Source organism: Penicillium bovifimosum (assembly GCF_028826915.1).
Source record: "Penicillium bovifimosum strain IBT 22155 chromosome Unknown utg000003l_segment0_segment0, whole genome shotgun sequence".
Taxonomy (NCBI): domain Eukaryota; kingdom Fungi; phylum Ascomycota; class Eurotiomycetes; order Eurotiales; family Aspergillaceae; genus Penicillium; species Penicillium bovifimosum.
Window position 1 is genome coordinate 660339 of NW_026622712.1, and position 15919 is coordinate 676257.

The 15919-nt window shown below is 50.7% G+C and overlaps 5 protein-coding genes across 5 annotated transcripts; 3 read left to right on the forward strand and 2 right to left on the reverse strand.

Moving 5' to 3' along the window:
* Positions 1 to 2966: 2966 nt before the first annotated feature.
* wetA (developmental regulatory protein WetA) lies at positions 2967 to 4523 on the forward strand (the record flags this gene model as incomplete). The annotated part of the gene is made up of 1 exon (XM_056664051.1): positions 2967 to 4523. The coding sequence occupies one exon, from the start codon at positions 2967 to 2969 to the stop codon at positions 4521 to 4523; it is 1557 nt and encodes a 518-aa protein (XP_056523108.1).
* Positions 4524 to 6213: 1690 nt separating this feature from the next.
* N7515_003308 (argonaute/piwi family protein) lies at positions 6214 to 9257 on the forward strand (the record flags this gene model as incomplete). The annotated part of the gene is made up of 3 exons (XM_056664052.1): positions 6214 to 6377; positions 6429 to 7507; positions 7567 to 9257. The coding sequence occupies 3 exons, from the start codon at positions 6214 to 6216 to the stop codon at positions 9255 to 9257; spliced, it is 2934 nt and encodes a 977-aa protein (XP_056523109.1).
* A 492-nt stretch (positions 9258 to 9749) lies between these two features.
* Positions 9750 to 10491, reverse strand: N7515_003309 (uncharacterized protein; the record flags this gene model as incomplete). The annotated part of the gene is made up of 3 exons (XM_056664053.1): positions 9750 to 10129; positions 10244 to 10360; positions 10425 to 10491. The coding sequence occupies 3 exons, from the start codon at positions 10489 to 10491 to the stop codon at positions 9750 to 9752; spliced, it is 564 nt and encodes a 187-aa protein (XP_056523110.1).
* Positions 10492 to 10868: 377 nt separating this feature from the next.
* On the forward strand, positions 10869 to 12898 carry N7515_003310 (calponin homology domain protein; the record flags this gene model as incomplete). The annotated part of the gene is made up of 2 exons (XM_056664054.1): positions 10869 to 11035; positions 11113 to 12898. The coding sequence occupies 2 exons, from the start codon at positions 10869 to 10871 to the stop codon at positions 12896 to 12898; spliced, it is 1953 nt and encodes a 650-aa protein (XP_056523111.1).
* Positions 12899 to 13506: 608 nt separating this feature from the next.
* Positions 13507 to 15338, reverse strand: N7515_003311 (uncharacterized protein; the record flags this gene model as incomplete). Its single annotated transcript, XM_056664055.1, has 2 exons — positions 13507 to 15113; positions 15194 to 15338. Coding segments are annotated over 2 exons (1752 nt in total), but the record flags the coding sequence as incomplete, so codon positions are not given.
* Between the last annotated feature and the right edge of the window lie 581 nt (positions 15339 to 15919).

Here is a 15919-nt window from a genome sequence, read left to right on the forward strand (position 1 = left end):
GCATAGTGCAGGCACACGGAAATCGTGTAGAAAGCTTAAGGAAACTGGTTCCCAGCAATCGATTGGCAAGACATGGTTCTCCGAGAATAAATTGCAGTTAGGTGTGGAAGTGTGGCTTTTTGCCAATCTGATATGAGAGACAAGAAGATGATCGGGTTAGGTTGTTGAAGGGATTCGAGATGAACTGTTTGTAGTCACGGATAAAACGGGAGCTAAGCGTCTTGTCGAGATGCATGTAGGGTACAAGATGATAGCAGAAGAGAAGTTGAAGAGTGGTAGTCGCGACGTGTGGTGTTCGCGCGATACGACGAAAACGGCGTTAGAGTGTTGCGACAATGATCAAAGTCACAAGGAACGTCGCGAATAGGTGTATCGCAGGGATGAAGTATGATGAGAGGGAACTCTCGGAGAGAGATGCGGAGAAGAGGAGAGAGACTGAATGGCCCACGTTCCGCGGGGTGTAGGCGAGGGGCAAGAAACCGGGTTGAGTCACGTCGATTTCGAGGAAAAGGCGACGATAGTGAAGCGCGAGTGGCGGGAAGGTCCGAGAAGAGTGAGACTGCGAATACGCAGCAGAAGGGTTGAAGAAGTCAAGGTCACTGCAAGTGTCCTGGAGAGAAGGAAAGAAAGAAAGAGTTGCCTCCCTTGGAAGAATGGTGGCACGGCAGTTCTCGTCATCTGACTCAGCTGAACCGAACTTTCCAGGGTTCCTCCCGAGACCAAATTAGGCGGCCATTCATTGTCTGAACTTGACAATAGATCAATAGATTCTTTTGTCTATTCACAAATTATCTATTCATGAACTATCCATTCACAAGGATGCCTGTCCTTTGTGCTTCAAATATCGGCCTTCTAGGGCGGACCTCGGCAGTACAATCTACGCCTCAACCAACGAGTGCTTTTAGGTGCCAGTGGTCACGCCTAACGGAATCAGTTGGGTCTGTTGTCCTGGGGGCGCACAATATTATTGAATGATTACGCAGCTTTAGAAGCACTGTTAACTGACTTATTGGGTACCTTTGTCCCTGATCGCACAGCCTTCGGGGCTCTGGTAAGATTCAAGACACTTATCGGGCCCTTGCAGCAACGCTGGAATAACGCTCCTTTCAGGCTGTTTCTTTCAGGATTTTGTTTGGGCCGACAGTCTGCTTACACTAGCGCTTTGGTCTCTGTTTGAAAAAAGAAATACACAGTACAAGCAAATTGCATAACTAACTAGCAGCTTGCAGACCTACAAAGATACCTAGGCTGATCTAAAGCGCATCGGGTGAATCTCGGTTATATTGAATTTGGCCTTCAATAGACCCGGTTCCTTCAATCCAGGGCATCAAAAGACATTAATGGTTCTAAGCCATCCAGCCTGCAGTTTCGAATGGGACAACGAGGTTTGACTGTGGTTGGGTATTGATTCGTTCGTGCAGTCTCAACCCAAACTTGGCATCATACACGCACATGATGCCAAGCCACCTTCTAAGGACAGAAGAACAAGGAAGGTTGAAAAGCCATACACCAATGCACCTGTAGCCTACTACAGCCCTGGCGATTATTGTTTGATTCACACAGGTTTAGACGCAGTTGGTGGATGACGTCATTCGACAAGAAAACCAGCAGCTCCGGTTATATGCCCTGCGATTTGGCAACTACATGACTCCTAGAGTATCTCAAAAGGGGAGAGGCGTCAGGTCTTCGCCCCGGTCGAGGGAAAGGCCTGTCTTTTGCTGCATTTGAACAAGAGCTTATCTTGACCAACTGTGTCTTTTGATCATGCAGTCCAAATATAGAACATGGGGGTTGATTCAATCCCCCTAATCAAGGGTGTTGGAGGATGATCTCCTGCAGGTCGAGTTCTCCGACCAGGGGTGCTGAGGCTTACTGCGGAGATCTGACCTTCTCGAATACCTTAACTCCTTCTGTGCATTGTTCGAGCGGGCGTGACATTCCGCCCAACCTCTTCATTCCAGTCCACATTCCGCAACTCATATCATTGATTGCACATTGGCCAATCAACAACATTATCCCCACCTCAATTGGTTCGCCTGATTGGATAACTTTGAAAGAAGCAAATGAAAGAAAGTACTGTGTGCTAGACAGAGGATACTGTGGATCATACCATCACCCAAGTTACGTCCTCTTCGTATGGCTGATGATCGGAATATTGCTAGCATGACGTTTACACTGCGAGTAAAAGCTTGACAGGCGATGGTCCTCTTGAACCAATTGCTTGATGGTTCCTTGGCCAAAATGAACGGCTCGAGAGCGTTCCGACCCATTTCCACTTTCCCAGCAGTCTTGCTCCTGGGAGTTGTGTTGATCTTCAGAAGAAAGGTATCAAGCCGACATGCCTGAGTCCTCCTCCCCCGGGACCCGCAACGCTAGCTCATCCAAGGACTGCTCCACCCAGGCACTGCTTCTGGCTTAGTGATGGAGGGTTGCATTCCCCCGGGTGGCTATCCGGAGCGAACCCTCATTGCGGCCTCACAAAGATTGATAGCTCCACTGAGGGTTATGATTCCCCAGGCTACTATTGGCTCAGGGAGTCCTGAATCATTCCTCTGGGGGGTTGGTGGAGTGGGCCAGGACCAACCGGGCCCCTCGTAGCACATTCCTGTCCATCTTTAGAGTGCTTGGAATGTGTCGTGAAATTATGAGGCTGGTGTCCCCGGCAGCCATTCAAATACGCCTTGCATCTGTTTGTTTGCTTTGCTTTCTTTGCATCATCTGCAGTGTTTTCTTTGATTGACAAACTATCAAACATCGAAACACTCACTCATCTTTTTGCATCCTTTGCACTGTTCGGATATCCGGGTCGATCCCCCGAACTATTCCAATTCTTACCAAGATCTATCCGAGACTCAAATCTCCGGTTGTCCAATCAGACTCGGTCTTTGAACCTTTAGTCGCTGACTACACCACCTTCGCTCCGCTTCTTTACTTCCAATTGTAGCCGCAAACGGAAATCCGACAAGATGTTCGCCCAACAGTACGATCATTCATTCAATGACTTGTTCAACCAGTACGTCAACGTGGACACCTCAGCCGCCGATACCGACAAAGATTTGGTATTCTCCGGCGACTTTGATCAGCTCTTCCCGCTTGACTCGCTATCGAGTGAATGTGGCGATATTTCACCTATTGTCTCCACTTCTAAACGCCATCAATCACCCCAACCCTGGACCAATGAGTGGTCCCTGCTTGATGACGGCGCTGCTGCCGATCATCTTGATTTCCATGACACCGTCCACCCTTCTGCCATCTCAGAACCTGGCCTGAACAACTTCGAAGTCTCCCCTCGTCCTACAACTCGTCCGTCCGCATCACCATCAACCCCTCCAGCTACCCCCAGACGCAAGCCTGCCCAGAGCGCCCTTCTCACTCCCAAGTCTATCCGCCACCGCAGCCCGAATGAGCGCCGCTCTCATTCGTCGAAGCAAGGTTACTCTCCCAGCCTAATGCGCTCTTCCAACCTTTCTAAGGGAATCATGGCATATCCCGAGGCTTGGGCGCAGGGAATGCAGCAGAACTACAATCTTCACAACTCCGAAGATCGTCTGCCACTGTCACCTCCCCCGTCAGATGTCATTTGCAAGCATGAGAACATGCCTACCGAACAAATCATGAACCGACCTAGGGACTCCGCAGAAATGCCTCAGTACGACGCAAGACTATTCCAAGAATCTCCCTCTATTCCAATGCCATCACCAAACTCCGCAATGGCAGCACGGCACCAACAATACAATGGCCTCCCCAACTCTTCCGCCTTGACCAATTCCAGCCCTTCTTCCGCAGATGATATCTTCTCTTCATCACACTCATCTGATCCCCAATCTCTTTCCTCTTGGCAGTCCGACCCTCTCCATGCTTCGTCTCTCACCTTTACTCCTGATCTCCAGGGCCAAGATGCCCAGTGGTGGTCCCCCATGCCTTCTCGCGTCGCTCAACAGCAAGCAGCTTACCTCGCATCTCCCACACCTGTCCGCCATGTGCAGCACGTTGGGAACCAAAATGAGATGATGCAAGGTGGACTCATGATCCAATTCAACCCCTCCTATGATATGTCCGCCGAGCACTCATTCCAACCCACCCACATGCTCCCCACCAACCAAAAATTCGACACCTCCTTCACCCCCTCTCAAGTCCACAATACCTCCCGTTCTTCATCTATTTCTCCCAAAGCTGGCGCATCACCCAAGGATATCCGAAATGGATCCATCTCTAAATCCACCCATCGCCGCACTCACAGCCGCAAACTCTCCGGCAACAGTATGAACGGCCCCAAGCCTGTAAAGGCATCTGACTCATCGCCACGAGGCGCAAATAAGTCTGTCAGCGTATCGTTTGTCAACTTTACCGCCCATGACAGCAAGAAGATTCTGACCGGAGTTGCTCCCTCCGGCAGCTCTAAGACCAAGGCTCGCCGCGAACAAGAAGCCCGGGATCGACGTCGCAAGCTGAGCGAGGCCGCATTGAGGGCTGTGCGCAGTGCTGGTGGTGACGTTGAAGCTCTCGAAGCTGTTCTGTGCTGATTTTTATCTCGTTTTCTCTGGTCATTCTGCCTGTATTCTTTGCTCTTTATTCCTGTTCTTTTCAGCCGGTGTTTATGGTTATATCATTGGGAATATCTTTGTTTTCGGTGTTTGCGGTTTTGCTTTCATGCTTGGGCGACGGGTTATCTTACACCCTCAAAAATGTTAGACGTTTCTAATATTTAGACTCTTATGTTGATACTCTAATCTCATAATATTGTGTGACTATAGTCTATATGGCTCCCGCTGTAGTTGTATCTTCTTTTCTTCTTGCTCTCGCGGTTTCAAGAGATCTATCTTTGTTGCTGAACTAGTATGCTCGATCGTCTCCTCAGCAATACTGCTTACCTTCATTACTGAGGTTCTGGGCCTTGGCCTGGCTTCCTTTTCCGATTCTATAGCTCGATTCCTATATAGCCCATGCATAAAGGATCGATACTGAAGTGTCCGCCTCCCATATGAGCCATATCTATCTTGCGCTAGCCCCATCCAGCATAATCATCTATCACGGATACCGCCCTGAAGACTGGAAGTCCACCGGTCAGGAGCGACTCAGGTCATATGATCTTACATAGTAGTGTACATACTGCCACCCTCTCTCGAAACATCAAACAAGTCTCGTGCTCGCTCACCAGCTCCCACCGCCAGGGCCAAACAATAAATACTCCATCGATGACTTGTCCTCCTCCAACTTCTTCTTCCTCTTTCACAAACTCGACATCAACCAAATTGTGAGTATCTACCCTCCTTCTGCTTTACGAATCCACCCTTTGCCTATCATCATCATCTCTCTCCCCTATATCTACTTGCTATTATGCTTCATGCTGGCAAATGAGTCCCTCACATGCATTTACCTTCCCTATTCCTCACTTTACATTAATTCATGTCTCGCCCTCACTTCATGACCTCTGATCACTTCATCATACTCTCACTTTGGACTCGAGACCTCGACCTATACGTCCGATCTTACTTGTTCTCTCACTCTCTCATCCTTTCGCAAAGTCACGTGACTTGCTTGCCCTTCTATCTCTGCTTCTTCCACCTAACCTATACCCCAATCTGGCACTGTTGTTTGTTGCTTTGCTACTTCTTCTCACAAACCCTTGACTTCCAACTCTCTTTCTTTCATATCATGATATCCCTCTTCCACAAACGCTGTCCTGTTCTTCTTGCACTGGATTTTCCATTCTGTGCTTTTCATCATTACGATTTACGTCTATCTATACACAGTACATCTCTATTGCATCGTCCCCAATCCCTATCTATGCCCCTATTGCTATTGCCATCCTTGATATCATATCCCTTTGACTGTGGGCTGAGCCAGTTTCTCAGTGCCCTACGTGACATGCATTTCACATTGTTCTCGTGCATTTACACTTGCCCTCATACGTCCCAACAATTCAATGGTTCAGCATTACTGATAGGTGATTACAGTTTCAATCAGCCATCTTTGACTGTTTCTTTTCTGCACGACCTTTCCATTCCAATTTTTTCTCTCGGTGGGCAAGACACGCTTGCCCGTTTTCGAGCTCCTGCCTCTCCTCGGTTCAGCGTTGCTTCCTTCCCTCAATCGTATCTTCCGATTGAGATCATCGTTACGTCCCTTCCTGCAGGAGGCCCAGAGCTCACTGCATTTCCTCGCACTTCCTTCTTTCCGATTACATCCTCTTCTCTTCCCACTTTTACCAAAATGGTTGGTCGTGAACACGCTAGTTTGCCCATTCGAGAAGGTCGTGGCGGCGGTGATCGTGGTAGCTCCCGAGGTCGCGGTGATGGTCGTGGCCGTGGTGATGGTCGCGGTCGTGGCGATCGGGGTGGCCGTGGTGCTTCTTCCACGCCTAATCTGCCGACTAGGTAAGTTGACTGTGCTAAATCGGAAGTTAGCTCTATCTAATGTGCACACAGAATGATTACCGACAATACAGATCAGCCTGACGAAAACGTTCATAAAGCTGAGGATGACTACATTGTCGCATCTGCTCAAGTTCGCCCTGAACCTGGACGTCTGGCTAGACGGCCCGGTTATGGACAATTAGGCAAGCAGGTTATCCTTAGGGCCAATTTTTTCCCCTTGCAATTCAAGCCAGGGATTGTTTTTCATTCTTACCGGCTCAAGGTCAGCCCCGACAATGCCAAAAAAGGACAGCAGAAGTTTATCATTGAGTCTCTGATGCGCAAATACCGTGCGTTCGAGGGTATCGGTGCGGCAACGGATGGCGCCACTGAAATTGTCACAACCCAGCTACTCGCTGAGGATCGAAAGCCATTCACCTGCACGATGGGAACCGGAGGTGGGACTGGTAGTGGAGGAACTTCCAGGGTCTACACTGGTCCTTGGGAAGTCACTCTGAAGCATGACAGCTCTTTCTCTCCACACCATATGCTGGCTCTTCTTAAGGACAAAAATCACGGAGAAGAGCTCCCGGACGAAGCTCATTGTCTTCGTCAGCTCAACATCCTCATGAGTGCTTTTCCTTCCGAGAGTAGTGACATCTCTGTCATCGGCAGGGGACGAAACAAATTCTTCCGAATGGGGTCTGGAAAACAGGCTAAGGACATGAAGGGTGGCATTGAAGCTGTCCGTGGCTATTACTCAAGTGTTCGACTTGGCGCTTCCCGAATCATGCTGAACCTGAATGTCAGCCACGGGGCGTTTTACCAACAAGGTTCGCTCGTCGATTTCATTGTTGCGTTCGTGGCGTTGCACGGAAGGAATCGAGAGCTCCTCAACCGATATCTGAAGGGTGTTAAGGTCTACGCCACGCACCTGGAAAAGCGAGAGAACGGATCCGGAAACTTGGAGTACCCTGTGAAGTCTATTCTCGGAGTTGCCACTCCTGCGGATGGACAGGGCAAGAACAGTCCTTATAAGGACCATCCTCCAAAGGTTTTGCACGTTGCATCTTCTCCTGACAATGTCCTGTTCTGGTATGAACAAGATAGAAAACCGGGCTACATAAGTGTGACCCAATATTTTGACAAGAGTATGATTGCTGGCTATTCGTTGATAGTGTATGTACGATTTGCTAACGAGGAGCAACAGGCTACAATACCAAGCTCAAATATCACGACAACATACCAGTTGTCAACGTTGGGACTCGTGATCGTCCCACCTACCTTCCGGCGGAGGTTCTGAAGATCCTTCCAGGCCAAGGATTTGGTGGAGAGCCAGATATAACACAACGGCAAAATATGATCCAATTCAGTTGCCGGCGGCCTCCTCAGAACTATGATTCAATCATCACCGAGGGATTGAACATCATGGGACTTGGTGGCGGAGAGACCAAGAGGGTGGGAATCAAGATTCCCTCGAATGCCATGATCACGGTTCATGGGCGCACCTTGCCTTCCCCTGAACTGAACTATGGCAATCGCTACAAGACTAGACCCAATTATGGTGGGTGGAATTTGATCAGAGTCAAGTTTTCTCACTGCGCCACCATTGGCGATTGGGCTTGTCTTCTGCTTCGCAAACCAGGCGCCCCTGTGATCATCGATAAACCAAAGCCTAGGATGGACGCTTTTGCTAACAATCTGAGGAACCATGGTCTCGCGGTCGGAAGTTGCAAGGAATACCTTCAGCTCGATCTTTATGGATGGGAGCGATCAGAGGGGGAAGAGAAAAACAGACAGAATTTGGATGAAGTATTCAAGAAGCTGATCCGGTATCCCTTTGTGGTCGTGCTGCTTGCCGACACAGACGGCAAGACTTTCGATTACATCAAGTATATGGGTGATATCAAGTCCGGTGTCCTTACGCACTGCATGCAAGCGTCCAAGTTCCGTAACGAGCAACCCGATCAGCAATACATGAGCAATAATGCTATGAAGGTCAATCTTAAGCTGGGAGGACGCAATCAAGTCCTAAATCCAGACTGTGCACACTTCGTCGGACTCGGGAGGACCATGGTGGTTGGCTTGGATGTCACGCATCCATCAGGCTCTGATCCTGAGTCATTCCCCAGCGTTGCTGCAATTGTCGCCGCAATTGATCAACACATGAGTCAATGGCCTGGAGAGGTTCGAGGCCAGACACGCCGCCAAGAACGAGTGGAGTACCTGAGGGAGATGATGGAGGGTCGCCTAGCTTTATGGATGAAGCAGAACAAGGGCAATCCGCCTGAGAACATTCTTATCTACCGTGACGGAGTCAGCGAGGGCCAGTATGCCATGGTCCTAAAGGAGGAACTTCCGAAGATACAGGAGGCAGCTCACAGAATGTACCCGAAAGGAGGCCAGCAGCCGAGCATCACGATTGTTGTCTGTGGAAAACGTCACAATGTGCGCTTCTACCCTACGAAGGCCGAAGAACAGGACAGAACGAGCAACCCCATGAATGGATGTGTCGTTGACCGCGGAGTCACCCGACCTATCTATTGGGACTTCTACTTGCAAGCCCAGTGTCCTCTTCAAGGTTCGGCTAGACCCGCTCACTACATCGTCATCCACGACGAGATCTTTACGAACAAGAAGCTCAAGTTAAGCTCCCACCCACGAGCGCCAGCCGACTTAGTGCAGGAACTTACCCACAACATCTGTTACATGATGGGCCGGGCTACTCGCTCGATCAGTTACTGCACGCCTGCCTTCTTGGCTGACAAGTTCTGTGATCGTGCCCGGAAGTATCTATTGGCTTATTACCATAAGCATCCGGGCATTAAGGAAGGCGACGTGCTCCCTCGGGAAGTCCTGGCACTGTCGAACAAGTGTCTGAACAAGATGGTCTACATCTAAGTTCTTCATTATCATTTGAGCATTGAAGTCCCTCGGAACCTGGAAGATGATACGCTGCTGTGTTCCTTTATTCATTCATATCCTAGGTATTTTATCTACGGGGTTTCATGGTTCCAACGATTTGCTTATGCTGAGCGTATTCAAGGTGGCTCATGCTGGCCTGGAGGCTTAAGAGAAAGAACTTTACCTAGTTACTATAGGTAACTATGTCTGACCAGGAACCTTAACTTAAGTATGAAGTGAGATACTTCTAGGTAGGCGTATCGTAAAAGACATTCCAGCCCCGGCAGAAACTCATGTGGCACACTGGCCGTTGAACTGTCGTAGCTGGACACAGAAGATACAAAAAAACCAAGGTATAATATGCATGTACCATTTTATATGGCTTAGATTATTTGGAGGGAGATTCTTCCGTCCACGCTTCCCCACAAAGCAGGATGATGTTCACCACATCACCTCCCGAAAAAGTCAAGCAGAGGCTCTTGTCAGCTTTCACCGCTTCGAAGAGGGATCCCACGCTTTAGGTTGCCACTCCTCGCCCGGTCCAGCAGCATCCGCCTTAGCCCATGGATTTTCTTTCGGCGCCTGCGGTTGTGCAGGTGTTGCCTCCGGCACTGCGGTGGCAGATGCCGGTGCTTGTTGTGTGGAAACAGGGTCAGCGGACCGCGGGTTTAACGTCGCGTCACTGACTTGCGTTGGTGGTACCGTTTGTTGGGTCTTGGGTTGATCGAGGTAGGAGGCCTTGCTCGCCCAGCGCTCATCGGCGAGTCGGGCAAGCTGTTTGATTTGCGCCTGGCGGACGAGATCCTGTTTCTGCTCTTCGATGCTTGGGGGGTGTTGTCGGACGTGTCGTAGCCATTGGTGCCATTGTGCTGTATTTAGATTAACAAGTTAGTCCATGTTGATCGGTCTCAGATCGGTATTGGAACAGGCCTGCGGTTCATCTGGGACGAGCCTGCATCTTGCCTGCATGCGACAGAACTCACGTGTTACTTGGACATCACTGAAGTGCGTTTTGGGGTCGAATCGGACAATGCGACGCAATCGTGATGAGTTCAGCACGTCTTTGAATTCCCAGAAGGTATTCCCCCGAAGGTCCTGACCTGTGAAGAGGTGGCGGTTAGCGGGATTGAGGCTCCATGCGTGAGAAAAGGATCAGATACGAACCGACTAGAAAGGACTTTCGCCAGGGTAGACGAAGCTTTTTCCATTTGAACCATAGACTGTTGACCATTTTGGGGGTGGCTGTGCAGAGAAGAAGATTGGAGGTCAAAAAGATTGAGGCGGATCAGGAACGTCATAGTCATCGATAAGCAGCCCAGACATTCCACTCCTTTTCTTCATCTCTCTTGTTTACTCCCTTTTTCTTCCTCAATTTTACACACTGGAAACCCTCTATACTTTGAACTGGAGACTCATTTTCTAATCCTTGTTATTTCCAATTGCATTACGGGACATCCTCCTCTTCTCCTCTGCTACCCAATACCCGCCACCGCGTTAGGGCCGATTAGGCACCGGCAAAAGGGATACATAGCCCTCAAGGGACACTAACAGTCCGACTTTCCCTCCCCCAACAACCTCTGATCGATCATCGATCATTCGATATTCACCATGGCTTCAGTGACTTCGTTGGACAAGGACTTGCGTAACATGCGCCTGTCCCGCTATACCCCGCAGGCGGCCGCGGAGGTACGCGACTGGATTGAGGAAGTGCTGCATGAGAAACTGGCATCGCCAGATTTGCTCGAAGGCTTGAAAGATGGAATCGCTCTTTGCAAGTGAGTCTTAAGTCAAAAAGAAAAGCGCTTCTTGCATTATTCAGATCTGGACTGTGGCTGACCACTTTATCCACAAGGCTGATAAATCTCGCCGTGTCGCCGGGCGTGAAGTATAAACAATTATCGGCGCCATTTGTACAGATGGAGAATATCTCGCATTTCTTACGCGCATGCCAATTGCCGCCACTCAACCTTCCCCCACACGATGTCTTTCTGACGGTCGATCTTTACGAAGCAAAGGATCCCGCGCAAGTTCTGCAGTGTTTGGCAGCGTTCAGTCGACGGGCCAATGCACTCGCGCCTAACAAGTTCCCTCGTACTGTTGGACCGCAAAGTAAGCGCGGCGGACTCAGTCCGAATGCGACGGGGTCTTCGAGCACGGGTGTGCACAGCCCGCGATCAAATCGCTCCTCTAGCAACGTCGGTGGCGCGAGACCCACCCTCCCCTCGCGATCCGGCAGCCCGACCAAACCTTCCGGCTCATACAGTACTTGGGCAAAGAAGGGCGATGAACAGGATACCACGCCCGCTTGGAACATTCACCAGTATGGCTACATTGGTGGAGCAAGCCAAGGCAATCAGGGGATTGCATTTGGCGCTCGTCGACAGATCACTACTCCCGGGCCTGCCGTACCCAGTCTGGCTGAAAAGGAGAAGCGCAGGCGCGAGGAGGAAGAGCGGATCCGCCAAGAAAATGCAGAAAAGGAACAGGCAGAGCGTGCTCGCCAGCTGAAGATAGAGGAAGAGGAGGCCCAGGCTAAGGCGGAAGAAGAGCGCCGATGGGAAGAAGAGACTGCCCGCGTAAGGGAGCAGGAACGGCTCAGGGTTGAAGCTGAGAAGAAGCGCTGGGACGAGGAAAAACGCCAGTGGGAAGAAGAAGAGCAGCGACGTCTAGCGGAAGAGAAAGAAGCGGAAGAGCGCTTGGAGCAGGAACGGCAAAAAAGACGAAGCATAGCCGACACTCGTCTCAATGGCCAGTTCCTGAGCCAGTACCAGGCATCCCACTCCCAGACAAGCGATGCCTCTGCGAGATCGGCCGAAGAAACGCCTGAAAGCCGCCGCATCAAAGAGCTGGAGCGCGAGCTACAGCTAGCAAAGGAGCGTGAGCAACAATACGAGAACGAACGCCTGGAAGCACAAGCTCGAAAGACCGGTCACCAGCCCGAGTCCCGCAGCCGGAGTCGCCCTCGCCCCGTGCCCCCCAAACCCAGCTACGATCTCTCCTCCCTCGAACAAGAACGACGACTCCTCCGCACAGAATGGCAAAACATGCAGGATATGCCATCTACATCCGAGGCCGAGGAACCCACCCCCACCTCCGAACAAGCACCACCACCACCTGCTCGACCCCTCCCCGAACCAAAGCCCGCATCTCTCTCCAAACAGCCCGCACTCCCACCCCGTGACCTCCCCGCCCCTCCCCGCCCCCTGCCCGACCCAGCAACCTACAGCGCAAACCGCCGCCAAAACCGCGTCGACGACTTCCTCTCCTCCAACCCAGCCCCCACAGCCCCAGCCCCCTCTACCCACCGCTTCCAAGACTACACCTCGACCGCCGAGGTGGACGCAGAGAACAGCCGCCGCGCCGCCTCACAGCAGAAAACCAAAGCCGGCGGCTGGGCGTCCAAGTCTCTGCTGGAACGCGAGATGGAGCGCGAGCGCGCGCGTCAGCAGGAGTGGGAGGAGAATCAGAAGCAGACGGCCGCTGCGGCTCGGGACAGTGCTGAGGGCTCTGGGCCTGGTCAGTCGTGGGATGTGCATCAGTATGGTTATATGGGTGGTGATAATCAGAATCGTGGTGGTGTTGGTTTGGGTGTTGGTGGTGCTAGGAGGCAGATTATTGGACCGAGGCCGCCGCCATAAATTGAATTTGTTTGTGAGATTTCAGTTTATTCCCTGGTTTTTGTGGTTATTTCTTCTATATCTCCCGTATCCGCATTGGAGTCGGAGAGAGCCATTGTCATTTTACTTGGTGACTTATTCGCTTATATGCGGTCTATGATTCCCGTTCGAGGCTATTGATTGATCACTTCCGATTTTGTATCGTCGTCGTACATAACAACACAACTATGATTGCATTCGTATGATATTGGAAGTTGAAAGCCGCTCAGGCTACAGTGGACAAAAGTGACCGTCAGCAACAACAAAAACATGGGGAAACGGCATTTCAACCAATCATGGTGGGTTCATGGCTTTATTTTGTGGAGCCCTGACCCCTGAACGACTGGTCCGAGCTTGTTTAGTGTAATCAATGCTCATGTGACGTGCCAAGTCTATGCTAAGATCCAACTAGGGTCGGGTTGTCCATAGCAAGAAGTACCACAGTACATGTAGGTATCATATCGCAGATATGGTGCATACACCAAGTAAAGCTCCATAAACTCCCCAGAAGTTGAACCTCGATCATCAAGTAACAAAGCCATCGTGAAGAACCATTCACCTACCCAACCCCCAACTCCCTCCAAAATACCTCAAGGTAAGATATGCTCAACCATAAACTTCAACCTAAACCCACTCTCCCTCAAATAATCCCACTCCACCGACTCCCTGTCCCGAGTCGCCTCCTCACGCCTCCCAATACCCGCCATTACAGCATTCCTCAACCCCTCCGAGACAGACAGCATTTTACTCTTATACAAGAGCGTCATCAGCGCCTCGAGCAAGATCGAGATCTTAGCATTGTTGCCGACACTTGGCGTCGCGGCCGCATAGGGCAGGAAGCATTCCTCCAGCTTGGACTGGGTGAGGCAGAGGGCGTCTGAGGTTGGGGCGGAGCTCTCGCGCATGACGTAGAGGAGGAGTTCGCATAGGGTCGAGTGGGCTTCTGGGCGGAAATGGGGGAGGGTTGAGGGGGTGACGAAGTGCTGGAAGATAGGGAGGGGGAGGTCGCGGATGTTTTCGACGAAGGTGTGGTAGAGGTCTGCGAGGGGGATGAAGTCTCGTGGGAGTTTTTCGGAGACGCGGCGGAGGATGCTGAGGAGTTGTTGGCGGAGGGCGAGGGAGGTGTAACCGCCCAGACTGGAAAGATCGGTGGTGTCTTGGGAGGTGGAGGAGGGTATTTCGTTCATCTCGAAGTCGTCGTCGGGGTCGGCCATTGCGTTGCGCGTTCCGCGTCGGGTACGCTTACTGCGTCTTGTTGGCCTGGAGGCGGAGTCTGAAGTTGCTTCGTCCTCGTCGGAATGATCTTGATAATCGCCATATTGGTCCAGATCGAGGTTGACCTCGCCTGCCCGCTTCTTGGTGTTTTGCGTATCCTCTTTGGAGGTTTTCAGTTCATCGGCGAAGACCTCTTTGAACTCGCCGAGACTTGATTTGCCGTTGGCGAAGATCGCCCGCATGATCCTGCGATTCCGTCCGTGTGTGGTGTTCGAGGTGATGTAGCGGAAGATCAAGCTTTCTCGGAAGATTTCTAGATCATCATCAATCGGCACCGGCGCCACCTTCGACGGTCTCCCCCTCCGAGGTTTGCTCTCCGTTGAGTCAACCCCCCGCCCGTTCTCCGTCTCCAAATTTCCGTATTTTTCTGACAATTCCGAATCCGACTTTTGATTCTCCCTAGCCTCTGTATATTTCCTCTCCCGCTCCTTCCAATCATCTTCAAGTACATTGCACATAAACTGCAGCCAGACCTGCCAGCGCTCCCACCGTGCCGGATGAAGCACCGAACAATTAAATGCCCAGCCAACAGCGTGCCAAAAGTCCTCTGCACGTGTCCACAGTGAAGAACCTTGATTGAACTTCGTGTTAAGAGGCCTAGTATCTGGATCGACAGGTTCAAAGGACGTAGGACTATCCTGCCGGCGCCTGCCCTGCCGCGAAGACTCAAAATGCGTAAAAGCAAAAGCGACATCAAACTTCGCATCCATGGGGCTGACGAGTGAGTTCGTAAGTCGAAGGAATCGCAATGCTGCACTGGCTGCTTCTTTCTCGTACCCAGACTGGGCGCGCGTCGTCGTTTTCGGGTGCACCAGCATCGTGGCTGCGACGGCCAGATTCTGTGGTAGTGGTATCACTGCTTTGGAAGACGAGATCGTTCCTGATGCTAGGACATTATATAGTAGAGTGTAGGCTTGCGGATCTGGTCGAGAAGAAACATTTTAGTAGCTGCGTCTTTGGTTTCCGTTTCGCGTCAGGAAACACGGGGAGAAAGAAACATACAAAGTCCATCTTCGAGGAAGATCTCGCTCTGTCGGGTCAGCTCCCATTGGAGCGGTACTGGTGTTCGATATGACATTACGTCCACTGTCGCCATGGCTAAAGGGGAGGGGGGTTGTTGCTGGTGAAGTACTCGAGAAGAAACATTCTGAGCTGTCAAATCACGCGCTTATCGATAAGGAGTCGCGAGTCTTTCGCGTCGTGTTTGTCCGGCAGAATCCGGGGAGCAACATCGGAACTGTTTGACGTCGAAACATTTCAAAGTAGACAAGAGAGATACCGATGTACTATAGTAACATAATATTAATAGCCAGCAGAGTAATACTAGCATATCTCGATAATTGGATTCCAAAAATTTAAAAGATCGACATTCTTTGTTCCAAGGGCGGAAATAAAGGCGGTGGAAAGTGTACGTACGGACAATGAAGTTGGTTGTTCTCGCTATGAGAAGCTTCATATTGGAGGATATAGATATCTTCTATATAGTCGGAAGCTATAGACGTATGTAAATACTCATAATAACTCATCAGCTTGACCTAATTTCAATTACTCTTTACATGAATTGTACTGGAAGGTTGTTTTGCAATGAACCAGATGCTACCTATTTGATCTACATTGTTTTGGTATTGCATGTTGACCACTACTATTCATGTAGTCTAACCTCCAGAAGATTGTCGGTTATAACATCTATCTAGGTCTGACTCATAAGTACTTCACTGTACTTGAGCT